The 14,664-nt window shown below is 35.2% G+C and overlaps 1 protein-coding gene across 2 annotated transcripts in view; it reads right to left on the bottom strand.

The window, feature by feature from the left end:
- Positions 1–14,664, bottom strand: part of TRPM1 (transient receptor potential cation channel subfamily M member 1) — an 87,026-nt gene that overhangs the window by 27,163 nt on the left and 45,199 nt on the right. For both annotated transcript variants that reach the window (XM_072402285.1, XM_072402284.1), the window contains exons 3-11: positions 13,645–13,840; positions 12,874–13,087; positions 11,847–11,971; positions 10,373–10,544; positions 8,410–8,584; positions 6,999–7,122; positions 1,542–1,614; positions 1,087–1,187; positions 327–497 (exon numbers count right to left, since the gene is read on the bottom strand). In XM_072402285.1, coding sequence (XP_072258386.1) covers positions 327–497; positions 1,087–1,187; positions 1,542–1,614; positions 6,999–7,122; positions 8,410–8,584; positions 10,373–10,544; positions 11,847–11,971; positions 12,874–13,087; positions 13,645–13,840 — 1,351 coding nt within the window. The remainder of the gene's footprint in view (positions 1–326; positions 498–1,086; positions 1,188–1,541; positions 1,615–6,998; positions 7,123–8,409; positions 8,585–10,372; positions 10,545–11,846; positions 11,972–12,873; positions 13,088–13,644; positions 13,841–14,664) is intronic.

Here is a 14,664-nt window from a genome sequence, read left to right as displayed (position 1 = left end):
AATAATAATATTAAATTATACTGCAGTCATTTGCACTTGCTCTCATTTTGCATGGCAAGAGCTAGAAATTTGTCAGTTATGGATTGTGGAGTTCTAACAACAGTTTTTTTAGGTGAAGGGCAATCCAAAATTTCGGTACACTGTAATTTTTTTAATAGTAACAGATCATGGGTTTGATATAAATCCAAAGGCGTATAGTAGACCCCTGCCAAAATCTAAAATAATGCAGTGACTGAATACTTTTTAAACATTAGAAAGTATTTTTTTTATGTAAGATCATGGAATGTAGGGAAAACATACAATAAATAAATTCAATGTAGAAGTACCCAGTTCAAGAGCTCAAGCTTCCTGGGGTCAGTCTCTTCCTCAGGCTCCTCCTTCCCTTTTCCCTTCTTTTTCCCTTTGCCTTTTCCTCTTGGTGCTTTAGACTGAGCTGCCGGTGATCGCTTTTCTTTTTCCTGGGCAGTCCCATCAGCTGCGGTAAGGCTTCCTAAAGGCTAGAATCACAAAAAAAATGAAAAAATTTGATTTTTTTTTTTATTTGAATAAATGTAAAACTAATATTTATGCTCTTTACTACAAAAAGTAAAGTATCATTCTGAAATTGATCATTTACTTAGATTTGTGAATTAGGTAAGGCTTTGCTAACTTCAGCCACCCAATATAGTGTAAGGAAAAGTCAAATTTTGGGGAGGGGTGGTAAACTCTTTATTTGTCACCTGTATAGTGTCATCATGACAAGTTCAAAACAGGACAGATGAACATAGCAAATTCAGCTGACCATATTAGGCTAAAATGAACCCCATAAAGTACGCTGCAGGATCCTTACAGAAATCCTGCAAAATTTGGAGTTGAATCACAAGACTACAGTTTGCCATTCAACATACAAAGACCAGGCCTTCTGGAAAAATTTGCAGTGACCTGATAAATCAAAGATAAAATTAGTTGGTCTCAGTAAAAGGAGACATTTGGTACAAATCAAAGACTTATTTTAATAATGTATTTGAAAACAGGTTGTCCTATTTTCTGTAGCAATCCTAAATAATTATTAACTAACTTTTCAAAAGATTAAAACACAAATCCTACCGGCCATTGGTGTCCAAAAACAAAAATTTGGCTGCGTGCAATATCGACTCGATTCCAGGCTAATGCTAAACTAAGTTGGTCCGGTGCTGAGGCATTTGTACCTTGTGAAAAGAAAATGATAAAAGGTGATTTTCACAACTGAAGTCTTCTTCCAGAGTAGGACAGTAACATCAATAACTTTAAAAGGAGTACTATTTTTTCTTATTTGTCTCTTCTGCCCAAACAAGCTGCATAAAAGTATTCAGTATACCCAGATATAAGGCATACATGTCCATAAAGTGCAGCTTTGTGGTATAAATAACTACTGAATATTGTTTAATGAACCAAAGTAAATGATAATCATGCCACATGGTGTACTTTGGTTTTTTTTTTGGCAAAACTAAAAGTTAATGAAGTAAACTTCCTGGCAATTTACAAAAATAATCAGCATGTAGTAAACACAGCAAGGCAAGTACCTTTTAAAAGAGCTGTTAAGATTGCCATTTCAATATCCTGCTGACCTTCTGATCCCATACGGAAAACAGTGATCTGTCAAAAAACAGTTAAAACAGTAAAGCCAATTAAAAGAAAAAAAAAACGTAAAGAATTAATAAGAATAATGTTTTAGTCATGCATTATTGTTTACATGCTTGGGGTTTTGAAAAATAACATGCATGCTAAAAAATCTCATGGAAAAGTATAATTAACAATATGGAAATGTTTTGGGACATCTGGTATATCTCACTGTACAGTTTTAATAATGTGTGTGTAATACGCAACTATTGCATGTAACATAATTATATTTACTTCTCACTAGATTTTTTTAAATATTCAGTTTCAAGTTTGTTCAAATATATTATGTTTGTTGTAGTGTGCATAAACCTGTGCTATCACGTATAAAATAAATGTAATGGTACTTCTTCATGGTGGGGCTGATCTAACATGCAACACCTCATGGCAATCAATCTGTAATTTTAAAAACTTGACTAAAGCTACATACACATGTCAGATTTGTGTTGCTGGAAATAATCTTTTGTGATCATTTACTGCAACACTGGAGTGAACGCTGCTGTTTAGTTCTATGGAGGGGACAGAGGAAGGATTAGTGGGAGCCATCCCGTTGTACTTTCCTCCTTACAAATTGACAGTAGTTATGGCGGATCACAGTACACAGTTACCTCCTAAAATCTACATTTTGTTGTTTGGTTTAACAACTTTTATGAAGCAACAAGCATTTATCAAAACATTTGTTTATCCATGTATATCCATTGCTTTACGGCCTAATACTATAACTAAGGCTGATAGTGTTATTTATTCTGAATAATGACACAATGACGATAATGGGCATTTATTCAATGACGATATATGAGCATTATACAGACAGGACTACACCCAAATAGGATTGCTCCAAGTTCGAAACTACAAAATTCATTCCCATTTTTTGCAATCCAGCAGTACAGATCACTGACCATTGTCAGGGAACAGCTGTACAGATGCTAGGATATTTATTTCAGGTTACAAAACTCTAGAAGCTGCACACAGCTATAGTCTTGGTAAAAGAGAAGATAGCACATTTATTTGTCAATGTTTCGTATATGATGGATAAAAACATTTCTTATAGAAATCAAGCAATGTCTGGTTTCTCCAACCTCCTGATGATCCCAATTGTTCATTTAATGTGGGTTTGGCACAAGGTAAAGCCTATGTATTACAGAAAAAATTAAAATGTGCATATACCTTTCCATGCCAATAGTTCTTACTCTACTGATTATTTTACCAAGTCTTCATGTAAAGTGTATGTGTTGTTTATCATATGCTCAGGTTTGTGTCAGCTCTACTTCAAATAAGAGCACAACATTATTGAGTTTATAGTTACATGCATGATATGTATAGCTACATTTTATATGGATTCATTGTGTGTAATTTTTTTGTTCTTTTGTTTTGTTGGAAATGCACATTCACATTAAAAACATGTAAATGATATTAAATGCACATACATGTCTGTGAACAAATATAAATGCACATTTACGCAAATAAAAACGACATAAAAAGAGGTGAAAATATATTTTATTCTTTCTTTATTACATTTATGTATTCTGAGAAAAACCCTCGTGTGAACTAGCCCTTCACGGGATATGTGTGATTGTTAGTGGCCCTCAGGTGATATGTGTGATTGTTGGGGGCTTCATGGAATGTGTGAGTTTGTTGGTAGCCTTCATGAGATGTGTGGGATTGCTAGTAGCCTTCAGATGTGTGATTTATGGTAGCCCCCTGGAGATATTTGTGATTGCTGGTGGCCTTCAGAAAATGTTTGTGGTCCTTAGGAGATGCCAGTGAATGTTTGTGGTGTTCACAAGATGTGTTTAATTTTTGGTGGCCTTCAGATGATGTGTGAGATTGTTAGTAGCCTTCAGGAGATGTGTATGATTGTTGTTCCACAGATATTGCATTGCAGTCACCATTTTCATGCAGGCTGTGCCTGCTTGAATTGCAAAGACAAATGTTTCAGGGACATTGCTATCAGAATTATCACTGATGATTTCCAGACCTGTAGCTGGTCTGTAAGAACATGGCCACACCTAGTTATGTCCATTGCTTTCATTATTGAGAGCACTGCAAATGTTGCATGTGTAATTAGGTTCACTTTTCTAACTTGCAAGGTTATGTGAATAGGAAACATGTATAAAATAATTCTTAGACTAAAAGTCTAAATGTTAACATAATTGAAAATCTCAGTTTAATATGATCTCTTGCCTCTCTTTAGCTGCTAATGTACTCATTGACAGATATTGCTAAAAAAGGAAGCATGGTATGCACATTTATAAATGTTTCCTAACTTTTAAGCAGACATAAACAGGGTTTTACTAAGGCCACTTGTGCAAAGGTGTGGCTTTTCAGGTGTAGGTGTTAGTAACTACTGTTTGGCCATGGATGGATGTTCATGCTTTTTTCTTGATAGTACTATCATGCCACCAGAATACTTGCCATGACAGTGCTGCCATAGAAAGTGCCATGTTAGAAAGATTGACTTAATATAAATATTTCCATACTGCACGTGCGGCTTTAAGGCTTTGCTTTGTTAAAGACACACTAAGATGGTAGAGATACTGGCCTATAACAGACAACGAAATCTCAGAGGCACTGCCTTGTTAGAGACACTTTCTTCTGGAAAGTCTTGCCTTACACATTGGAGATATTGTCCAAAAATGCCACCTCTTTTGTAGATCATCCAGAAAGGTTATGTTGACCCTCTTAACATTTTAACTAAAAGTATTTATTGTTTCCAGTACTTAAATGTGATGACTGTATTATTGCCCATTTAGGTTTTTTTTCTGACAGGTAATCCTAGGAATAGTGGACTTCCTGTCCTAGGGTGGATACACACACTCCACTGCCCCTAAGGAGGGAACCCTGGTTATCAATAGACTACTTTCCTGATTTGGAATACAAACCATTCATTCACTTTATATATCCACTAAACACATATCAGTTTAGTGCATGGTAAATTACAGGAACATTGAAGCTGGCAAGATCTGTACTTTCAGAACATGTAACTGGACTGAAAAAAGAACAAATTCAGCCATCACATATAAGATGTTTAAACTCTAAGAAAATGTAATGGAAAGTAGAAAAACTATTGGTCTAATAATAAAATGAAGAAAGCAAATGTGTAATACAAGGAAAGGGAAGCTGGAAGTGATGTCCATTGATTCATTTCCATTTGAATGCAACTACAAAATTTAATCAAATATATGATTTAAGGCATCCCTTGTGTTTATAATAGATCATAATTTGTATTACAATTGTGACAGACCCTGACCCTGAGTCACTGTTATGTAGTTGTCACTACCTAATTCTACAACTTTGAGTTCTTGACTTATCAAGTCATATGGATTTCTGTATTTTGGTTGAAGTATATAAGCTGTGAACAATGTCTACTACAATTAGTACTTTTAGCAGTAGATTTTTGTGGGCTGAAGCTAGTTTTTTGTTGATATATTTTCCCTGACATCTAATAGGAAGCTATACCGAACAAAAATGGATCTTAATGATAGACAAAGGTACCTTTTACAGATGGCTTTATACCAACATGTACAGAGTAAGAACAGGTAATACTAACATATTATTTAAATATTCATAATTTTTGAATGCTCAAATAGGAAATATGACTAACTGGTAAAATATAAACTAATAAATAAAAAAAATACAAATGTGCCTATTCTTCTATCCATGTGGTTAGGCAAATGAGTTCATAATAAGAATTGTCATAACTTTACAATGCAATCTGTGGTTATTACATTTCCCTTTTCCTTTATGTGTCCTCTTCCAAGCAAATAGGAGTAAAAATTTTGCAGCACGAGACATTGGCTAAAGGACAATGCAGAAAAAGAGCAAGGGAGCATTCAAGTCAATAATATTTTAATTGCAACTTGGCAAAAACATTTTGAAGGATCCTTTAGATCAGGGGTGCCCAAAACGTTGATCGTGATCTACTGGTCAATTGCAAAGGCAACGCTGAGTCGATTGCAAAGCCCTGCCTTACCCCTCCTTGCTTTTAACCAGCAGCCCTGCTGTACGTCTATAGGCATGTTGGGGATGTCTTTCAGTGCGTGAGAAGGCTTGTATATATTTTTTTAATGTTTTAAACCTATTTTGAATGCATGTACTGGTGATTGTTTAAAAAATAAATGTAGCACATGACTGGCTATAAAGATAAGGAAAAGCAAAAAAAAATTAAATAATAGTTACCATTATTCTTATGATTTCTATTACTGCTGATGTTCACACGGATGTCAGCTGACTACCACTTTTCTAATGAAGTATTGTCTCAGAAAATGCTTAAAAATCCCAAGAATAAGTCAGAGAAACATAAACAAGCCTTCATAGAGAAGGCACACAAGTGCTGCTTTGTCCTTTGTATATGAATGATTTTATAAATGTAATAGTATCACATTTGTGTGCTCATTAGATGCGGTCCTATGATCAGCCAGACACAGACAGTACATGGGAATGAAGAATGGCCGGGCAAACTATGTGAGGAATATGACACAGTGACCAGCCACACAAACAAAACAAATTGAATGCAGGAAATCTTTATTTGGGGAAAACACAAACATTTATTCTTTTATGCCAAAATAGGAATCAGAATAGAAACCTGTAACATATAGCAGCCAGAGTGCTTATGTAGATCTTTGTTGGTTATGGTAAAAATAGAAAAGCTAAATACAATTCATCTGACATAAAATATTAACTACATACTACAAACTGTCAGCTATGTATCTAGATACAATTACATTATCATATAATTTTTCCATAGTATTAACTTTTATATTTTCTGTGTAGGTAACCTATTCTTCTTTATGACCAAGTCTTTAAAGGGTTTATTAACTCTTCCTTATATTGTATGTATGTGGATATGTACTTGAAAAAGTTCAAGCAATTTGGAAAGGGTTTAGGTAGGGTTAGGGTATAGTTAGGAGGACCAAGCTTAGCTTTATGAATAAGGCTACATTTTAAGGTTACATTTAATGGTTGGCAATCTGCTAAAAGTGTGGTTTAGAGATAGATTGGGGCCAATAGTTAGATTCAGGGTTATGGTTAGTTTGGGTTGGCGATTAGGATGAAGATAATGAATTAGGATGAAAGGTGCTGAAATATCAATTATCAGAAGCATATATACAGTATATGGACTATGGAGCAAATAATGTTGCACCAATTTAGCACCAATACTCCTCCTACCATAGCAAGAACAATCCCAGAAATAGAGTCTCAAAGTTATATGCTCCGCAAACTTACTATTAATACCATCTTTGCTAATACCCAGTGATACACATCTTTTTTTAATAATGCTTGTAGTTTTCCGATGTCAGTGTGCCATTCTCTAAACGCTAGTTGGCAGAATGACAAGGCATGTGTTCCTATAATTTTCTTACCAGTTCCTTTTTCTTCATACATTCCATAAGGACAACAAAGAGCTGGTGAGCTTGGCTCCGACTGTAGTTAAATGTTTTTTGAATGGTAACTAGAAGTTGATCACGAAGGGATTCACTGATTATCCTACAAATACACATAAAAAAAAGTACCAAGAGCAATAAAAGTTTAATTTATGTTTGTACTCATAAATGCTAGACATGCTGAGAGCTATGTATGCATTAAAGCAAACTATGGCTTCCTCAAACCCTCCCCACTCCGCCCTGGAGTAGAAGTGTCTTTATATTCCCCCTAGACACACTTTAAAGCTGGGAGTCCTAAAGCGTACCTAAACTCACAATTTTCACTTTACATAAAAAGGTAGACAACCCTTTTATGTTACGTAAACATTCTGTTCGTTTGTTTTTTTTTTTAAGTGCAGAACCCTTTTTTTTTAAAAAAAGGGTGCAGCACCACCCCCTTATTCTCAATCGCCTAGACGATTGAGAATGAATGGGAGCACAAAGCCTCTTGGGATACATATGTCACGCATCCTGGGAAGCTCTTGGGTGCTCCTTCTGCGCATGCCCGAGGATCCTTTTCGTGAAAAGTGGAAAAAAATTGCCGATCTCACGCATGCGCCAGGGTCAGGTGACATAGGATAAAGCACCAGGAAGAAGACCCAATGGAACAGACCTTCTGATGGATCGGACTGCCCTGCGGATTTACAAGTAAGTGAATTTTTTACATTTTGGGGGACTTTTGAGTTTAATTCTGCTTTAAGGCTCATCACAGGACCTTTATCCTTCTCTCTCTGCAATGGCAGTTATTGGTCTTCAATACTACAGAGAGCAGTGCTGACGTTGAGCTGACGTGAGCTCAGGCCAATATAGTGATGCACCCCTGGGGCGTGAGTCCATGACAGACAGGAAATGGGCAGAATCACACTGACTATAACTCAAACCAAACAGGAACAGCACTGAACCTCTAAGCTGTGGACTTGCAGGGACAGTGCCATAGGGAAGATATGTATTTCAGCAAAGATCTTTTAATTATTTAAAATGTATTAATTAAAAAAAATAACTGGAGTTCTGCTGTAACTATATGCATGAGCTCACAAGGAATGCTATTAGTTAAATCTTTCTAAAATTGTTAGCGATTACTAAGAGTAGTGACTGATTACTATACAGAGGTCATATAATGGTACAGTGCTCAAATGTTCTACAATAATTCACTAACAAATGTTACTACATGTATAGGTAAACCAACAGAGTCACTTCTCGATCTGTATACTGCTTGAATGGGACACCTATAATGTACATGCAAACTGTACAACTATGTCAATCTAGAAAATTTGCTTTAATAGAATCAAAACATTTGTAATCTTTCATTCATCGAATAATGAAAACAAAGATGAAGAACATAAAATCCTACCCTGCTTCCTCTGAGTACTTGTGTGCAAAGGAAAGGATGTCAGAGGCACGACCGCTTCCGTCACAAACTACGACAGGGATGGGGGGTTCTTCTCGTAGGCATTCCAGAACAATGGAGATCACATTTGGACCACCTTCTACAATAAGGGCTACAACAGGCACACCTTGGCCTAATCCTATAATATCAACATAGCACATCCACTTTTCACTACTTATAAAATCACCAATTTATATAAAATCTCCATTACAATGCAGAGACATAGTAAGCAGTAAATCACAATATCCAAACAAACAAAAAAAAACTTTTAGTGTCTTTTAGTAGGCATACTTATGACAGATGATTTCCCACTGGTCATTATATAACATTTTAATTAAAGGGAATATATACAGTCATTGCCACTCTATTAGCTACTCCCATCTTGGCACACTTTGGGCTCTTTAGTACCAACATAGCATTGTGTATATCAGTCTACCTTAGTATTGTTACTGACCATGTCATCCCATTATGACCATAGTGCCCATCTTCTGCGGGCTACTTCAGCAGGGTAACACGCAATGTCACCTGTACTAGCAAGGTCTACCTAATAAAGTTGCCAGTGAGTGTATATTTTAGCCATGTTGTACTTATTTCTTCAGCAAATTCTACTTGCAAATAAGGAAACCAAAAATAATTAATCATCAAATCTATCTTTACTTCCCAGTGTACCGAAAATACTTTTTTACACACTAAAACGTGTATGCAAAAAAACAGCAATATTGTACACCTAGGAATAATACATTCCATAAAAACATTTTTTAGGCACAGTAATGGTATTGGTGATTATGGTTATGCAGATGCAGGAGATGACAGCTGAGCATCCCTTTGCTGTCCCTGCCTCACTTTTATTTCCAGGCATAGGATGACAAAGGGAAACCCATGTGTCACGTTGTCAGCGTCTTCTATAAATATATTCAACTATAAAATGTAGTTTTAAAACACAGAATAAACCATCTAAAATAATGAAGTTCATAATGACAGCGAGACTATTGCGAAAATGTTGCATGTAAACTCATTGGCAAGAAATGAATAACTTATTGGGACAATTCTGACAAAATGTCGGAGATAGAAAACAAATGAAGATTATAAAATGCTGCTTGGTAGGAAAAAATTTGATTTTCGTTGGCACATGCAGATAGTAAGAGCAATCAATCAATATATATATATTACAATGCTACGTAATATGTTGGAGCTATATAAATCATGTTTATCAACAATATTATTAATAATAATAATAATAATAATAATAATAATAATCCATCCTTCATTTTCCCAATAACCAAGGCTGGTGGAGGAATGATATAAAGAATGCTTTATTTGCATACAACAGCTTCAACTAAGAATCCTTTGAATAATGTACTTGGGTGACTACGCACAGGTTAACATTCAAAAATCCGGCCATAGATAATCCGGTTCCTTCAGATTTCCGGCATGGATTTCGGAGGACATTTTCAAAAGTTGGTGCGCCACTCCAGAACTCCACTGGGCTGTACTCTAGAATCATTCCTGCTCATTCCTTCTCACATTCCTTATCATTTATTTGCTGCTCTATAGCCCCATTATGGATTCAGCAAAAAAAAAGAGGTGGTGTAAAACCTAAGCATTGTGCATTGTCGATCGCAGAGAAAGCCATATTCTGTTAAATATATACATCATATAAAACCATAAAAAATCTGGCATTTTCGAAAATCCGGCACTCCTCAGGTCCAAAGGTTGCTGGATTTTTGAATGTCAACCTGTACATCTCTACATGTGTATTAGATAGGTGTGTTTAAAACGTGAACACTGAGCATAGTTTATAAAAGAACAACTTATAAAAAATATCTTGAAATGAGTTGGATCCCTGTAAATTAATTTACCGTATGAAAAATAAACTCTGTAACACAAAAACCAATTTCACTATGTGGACATTTTGATTGACACTTACTAGTATTAATTTTCTGAAGAGATATATGTTTCTCTAGCTGACGTCGTAATTTGACTTCTGCTCCATATTTTCCAAGCGTGCCGTTATCCGCAAGGATGAAATGTGTATGAGTGTTGTTCAGGACGGAGAGTTTACTTAGGGGATTTGACATTGTTTGGTAAGGTTTATTTACCTATTAATTAAACAAACATAAATAAGTCATGTATAGAATAGTAACTATAACACCCAAGGTTCAGTTCAATAAGGAATAGACAATTGGTATTGACATAACAGATTGTTTTCGCCAAGGAGAGCTGAAAATACCCATCACTTGGCTGATAAATAAAATTTGTGATATCATTGTCAATATAGCACATTGTCATGTTACCTTCTCAATGTCAAATGATGTAATTATTACTATACTAAATATTTTAAATATAAGGTATGTGTGTACTCTCTAAACATACAACTTATTTCTCTCTAGGTGTTCCCATTCCTTGTAATTAGGGACATGGATAGGCTTACTAACATTGACAATAACCTTCCTCTTCCTGGAGGAAAAGCAAATATGGTGGTGTCTGCTTTGGGATCCATTTATTTTTTACATGCTCATTGGTTACAAGGGCCATTATAGGGTTAAAAAAGCCACATCACATTTCCCTTGCATGTCGTGTATTGGCAAATTGCGCTTCTGCAACATGAGTTAGTCATTATTTGATTATGTGAAATAAGGTTAAATGTTTACAGTTAGCATTAATTTCACATGCTACAAGTCATGTGAAAATAGTAAGCTAAACAAGTTACTACAGATTTTGCTAACACTGTGCCACCAATGCCCCTCAGTTACATGATTGTTTACTCAAACATAGATATGCATATTTCCCACCTATAGTATACTACGCTTCTCCAACCTCTTAGATTGTAAGCTCCATTGGGCAGGGTCCTCTTCTCCTCCTGGTGTCATTGTTGGTGCATGAAAAATATGCAGGCATCCTACCCTTTACACTGCTGCATAATATGTTGGTGCTTTGTAAATTACATTTTACAATAATATATTCAAAATTGTAGAATAAAAGTACATATAAAATGTAGATGAATATGGTAGATGACAAAGGGAATTTTCAGTAAGGAGGTGAAATCATTCAGTGAGTTATTAATGCTATCCAGTAAACTAAGCAACTGTGCATATATTAGCAACATTACCAAGTTTGCCATTTACCCGTAGTCTGTGTAAACCCTGGCAAAAAAAAAAAAGCACACAAAGTCCTACAAAAGGTTAGTAGCCAATTAGAAGTTTACTTGTACTGTTCAGTTGTTTACCTCTTTAATGTGTTAAAAAAATATAAAACCAAAATATAACAAAATACATCTAGCATTTACAATTTTAACGGCAGTGACACTGGGCATGAATTAAAGATTGCTTGATCACATCAGTTAAATACAATCTCATTCTTTTCAACATTCTATTTTTTAAAATCAATAAAAAACATCTTACATCTTTTCCTATGAGATCTTCTTTGTTTTCTACAATGCCCCAAGGGGCAATTCCTATGGCACATATTCTTCCTCTTGACTTAGAGGAGTGATCTTTCAAAGCATCCCCCACATGGCGAATGACACCTGCAATAAGTGCAGCACAGATTATTCTTATATGTAGGATCAGAAAACAAGTCACATGCTAATGATTCATGAGCTACAATAAACCTATAGATAATTCCTATATTATCAGGATCCAAAAAACATTTATTACATTTCCTTGGTCTGTTAGCAGATCTGAAGACTGAGTACATATGATTTGTGAGACTAAAAATATAAAAATGAATAACCAACATGTGTCAATTGTTATATGACATGTTTATGTAAAATAATTGACTACATGCAAATGTAATACTATTATACAGAATACAGCTGTGTATACAAGCTTACACACACCCTTGGCAGAGTATGTACAATTTTGAACATTTTTCCTGAACCAGCACCACAAAACAGTCTGCTTATATTACAATAAACAGCATTTGAAAGACTTCAAATCTTCTGGAACAAAATTATTTTGGACAATGAAACAATTTTTCTGGTTAAAAAATGGACTATCAAAAAGGAAAGCAGACTAATTCTACCTCAAGAAGCCAAGTAGAGTGTTCAATGGCTCCGGCACAATAAAGGATCTGCAGTGGCCATTACGGTTGCCTACCCTCATCATTATTGAGCTGCTTTGGGGGGGAACTCAAGCATGCAGTTCATTCTAGACATACTGTAAACAAACTTCTTTTCCAAGAAGAATGGGTAACTTAATCAGTTGAAAAAAATTAGGGTTCCTATTTATAGCTATCACAAATAACTGCATTTGATTGATGCAAAGGGAAGAAATATATAAAAAAGTTATGGTTTGCAAACTTTTGAATGCGACTAAGTTATTTTTTATTATTGCAGCGTTTTCTTTTAATGATTGAGCTGTTCTGCAATAATGAAGTTGGGCTTTATTATTGTAGCTGTCTATGTGAATCAATATTTAAATGTCTCACCTGTACTGACACCCCCTGTGAATATCCAGGCCCCAGTGGTCATAGCAGCTTTGATTAGTCCTTTCCCAAATACTTGCTTCAGCTTAGGTTGCATTTCAAAATTCTGGAGTCCTCCATGCACAGAGATTAATAGTTTAGGGAGTTCCAACTGCCATTCCTTTACCATGAGGTGAAGCAGAGAATCAGGCTTGGTATCATATGATACACGGATGTACTGTAAAAGAACAATTCATTTACTCATCGATACAGAATAAAGAGGTTGGTTTACTAAAAGAGCATGAATTATTTGCAAAGTAAACTTTCACTCAACTTAGTGACTGAGGTAAAGCTGTGCTGAATTTAATATCCAATCCAGTGTCCAAGCAAAAATCTGAAATTTCTGTTTTATGTTAAATTTTAAAGCAGAAGGGAATTCTTTAAAGGTACATTTGCTCAATATTTTGGCCTGTGCTATAGATAAGCCTATGGAATTTTTTATTTCTTTATACACACTTTACTGCTATTAGTAACCCCTAAATAAATACTGTAGACCGAAAGTATCATACATACCTGTTTACATATTTATAGTTTAAGTAGTAAGGTTGAAGTAGATTATAACATGTGACATCCCATGTAAATCAATATATCAAAATTCCAATCTGTGCAATTTTGCATTACATTACATTTCTCAAAGTAAGAGAAAACACAGATATTTCCTGTTTCAGAGGGATTAATACATTAAATTCTACTATATATTATTTCAAAGCATAGAATTTCCACAAAGGATCTTACCATTGCTTTATTGGAGTGTCCACCTCCTTGAAACTCTAAGATTCCATAAGCATCTGTGGGATTCAGCTGCGTATGCTTACTAATAGACCACTTCTCAGGCACGGCTTCCAACTGCTTGTTGTCCTCTCCATTCTTGTTAGCTATGGCATTTTGGGGAACTGGGATATGCTGAGTAATAACCTGACCACAGTAACATCTGAAAGTATTACAACAGCATTATATGAGTACTGAATCATATTTACACGTTTTGTGTTCATACATAATAAACTTTGGTAACCTTTGACTTTTTAATTCTTCTTTAACTCATTTATTAATAAGAACTATATTACGAATGTGGTAGTTAGTGCCCCAAACTATGTTTACTTGACCATTTATCAGGATTATAGAGTTGCCACATATACAATGTAGAATATTAAAAAAAATGTTGTAGTATAAAATCAAAGGTATTTTATTTACAAACTTGTAAAAATGAGGCTGAAGCTCTTAAGTAATACTTTGAAGAAATTCCCGAGAAGTACCCATACTCCTCCGTGTCTGTTGTCTAATGATCCCATGTGATGATGGGACTAACTACCGTTTATGGACAGGAGGAAACCAAAATGGCCAAAAGACAGGTGGAAAAGGTGTAAATTTAGGAAAATAAAATAGGTTTGTTAGGGGAATGGGGTAAGAAGTCCTCTTATTCAATTCTTTACAACTTTGGGGCCCATTGTATAGTTTTAACAAGGATACCATCATCCATTGACAATTAGACAAAAAGCTTCATCAAGCTTGGAAAATTAAACTGGAAAATTACCAGCACTATATGAATGAATACAACACATTTTGCAATATCAGAGTCATGTGAAGGACTTGAACCATGTGCTAGGCAAGGACATAACACCCCTGTCTTAAATCAATAAAGAAAGAAATCTAATTTAATAGAGGCATTCCAGTCATTAGTCTCCAAAGGGGGTTTCAGTACATTCTTACTGGAAGCATCTGCTCTTGTTGAACCTACTATGGAAAAGGTGGAGGACA

The sequence above is a fragment of the Pyxicephalus adspersus genome, chromosome 2 (genome assembly GCF_032062135.1).
Source record: "Pyxicephalus adspersus chromosome 2, UCB_Pads_2.0, whole genome shotgun sequence".
NCBI lineage: Eukaryota > Metazoa > Chordata > Amphibia > Anura > Pyxicephalidae > Pyxicephalus > Pyxicephalus adspersus.
The sequence above is the reverse complement of the archived record's forward strand: the minus strand, read 5'-3'. Positions and strand labels throughout refer to the sequence as shown.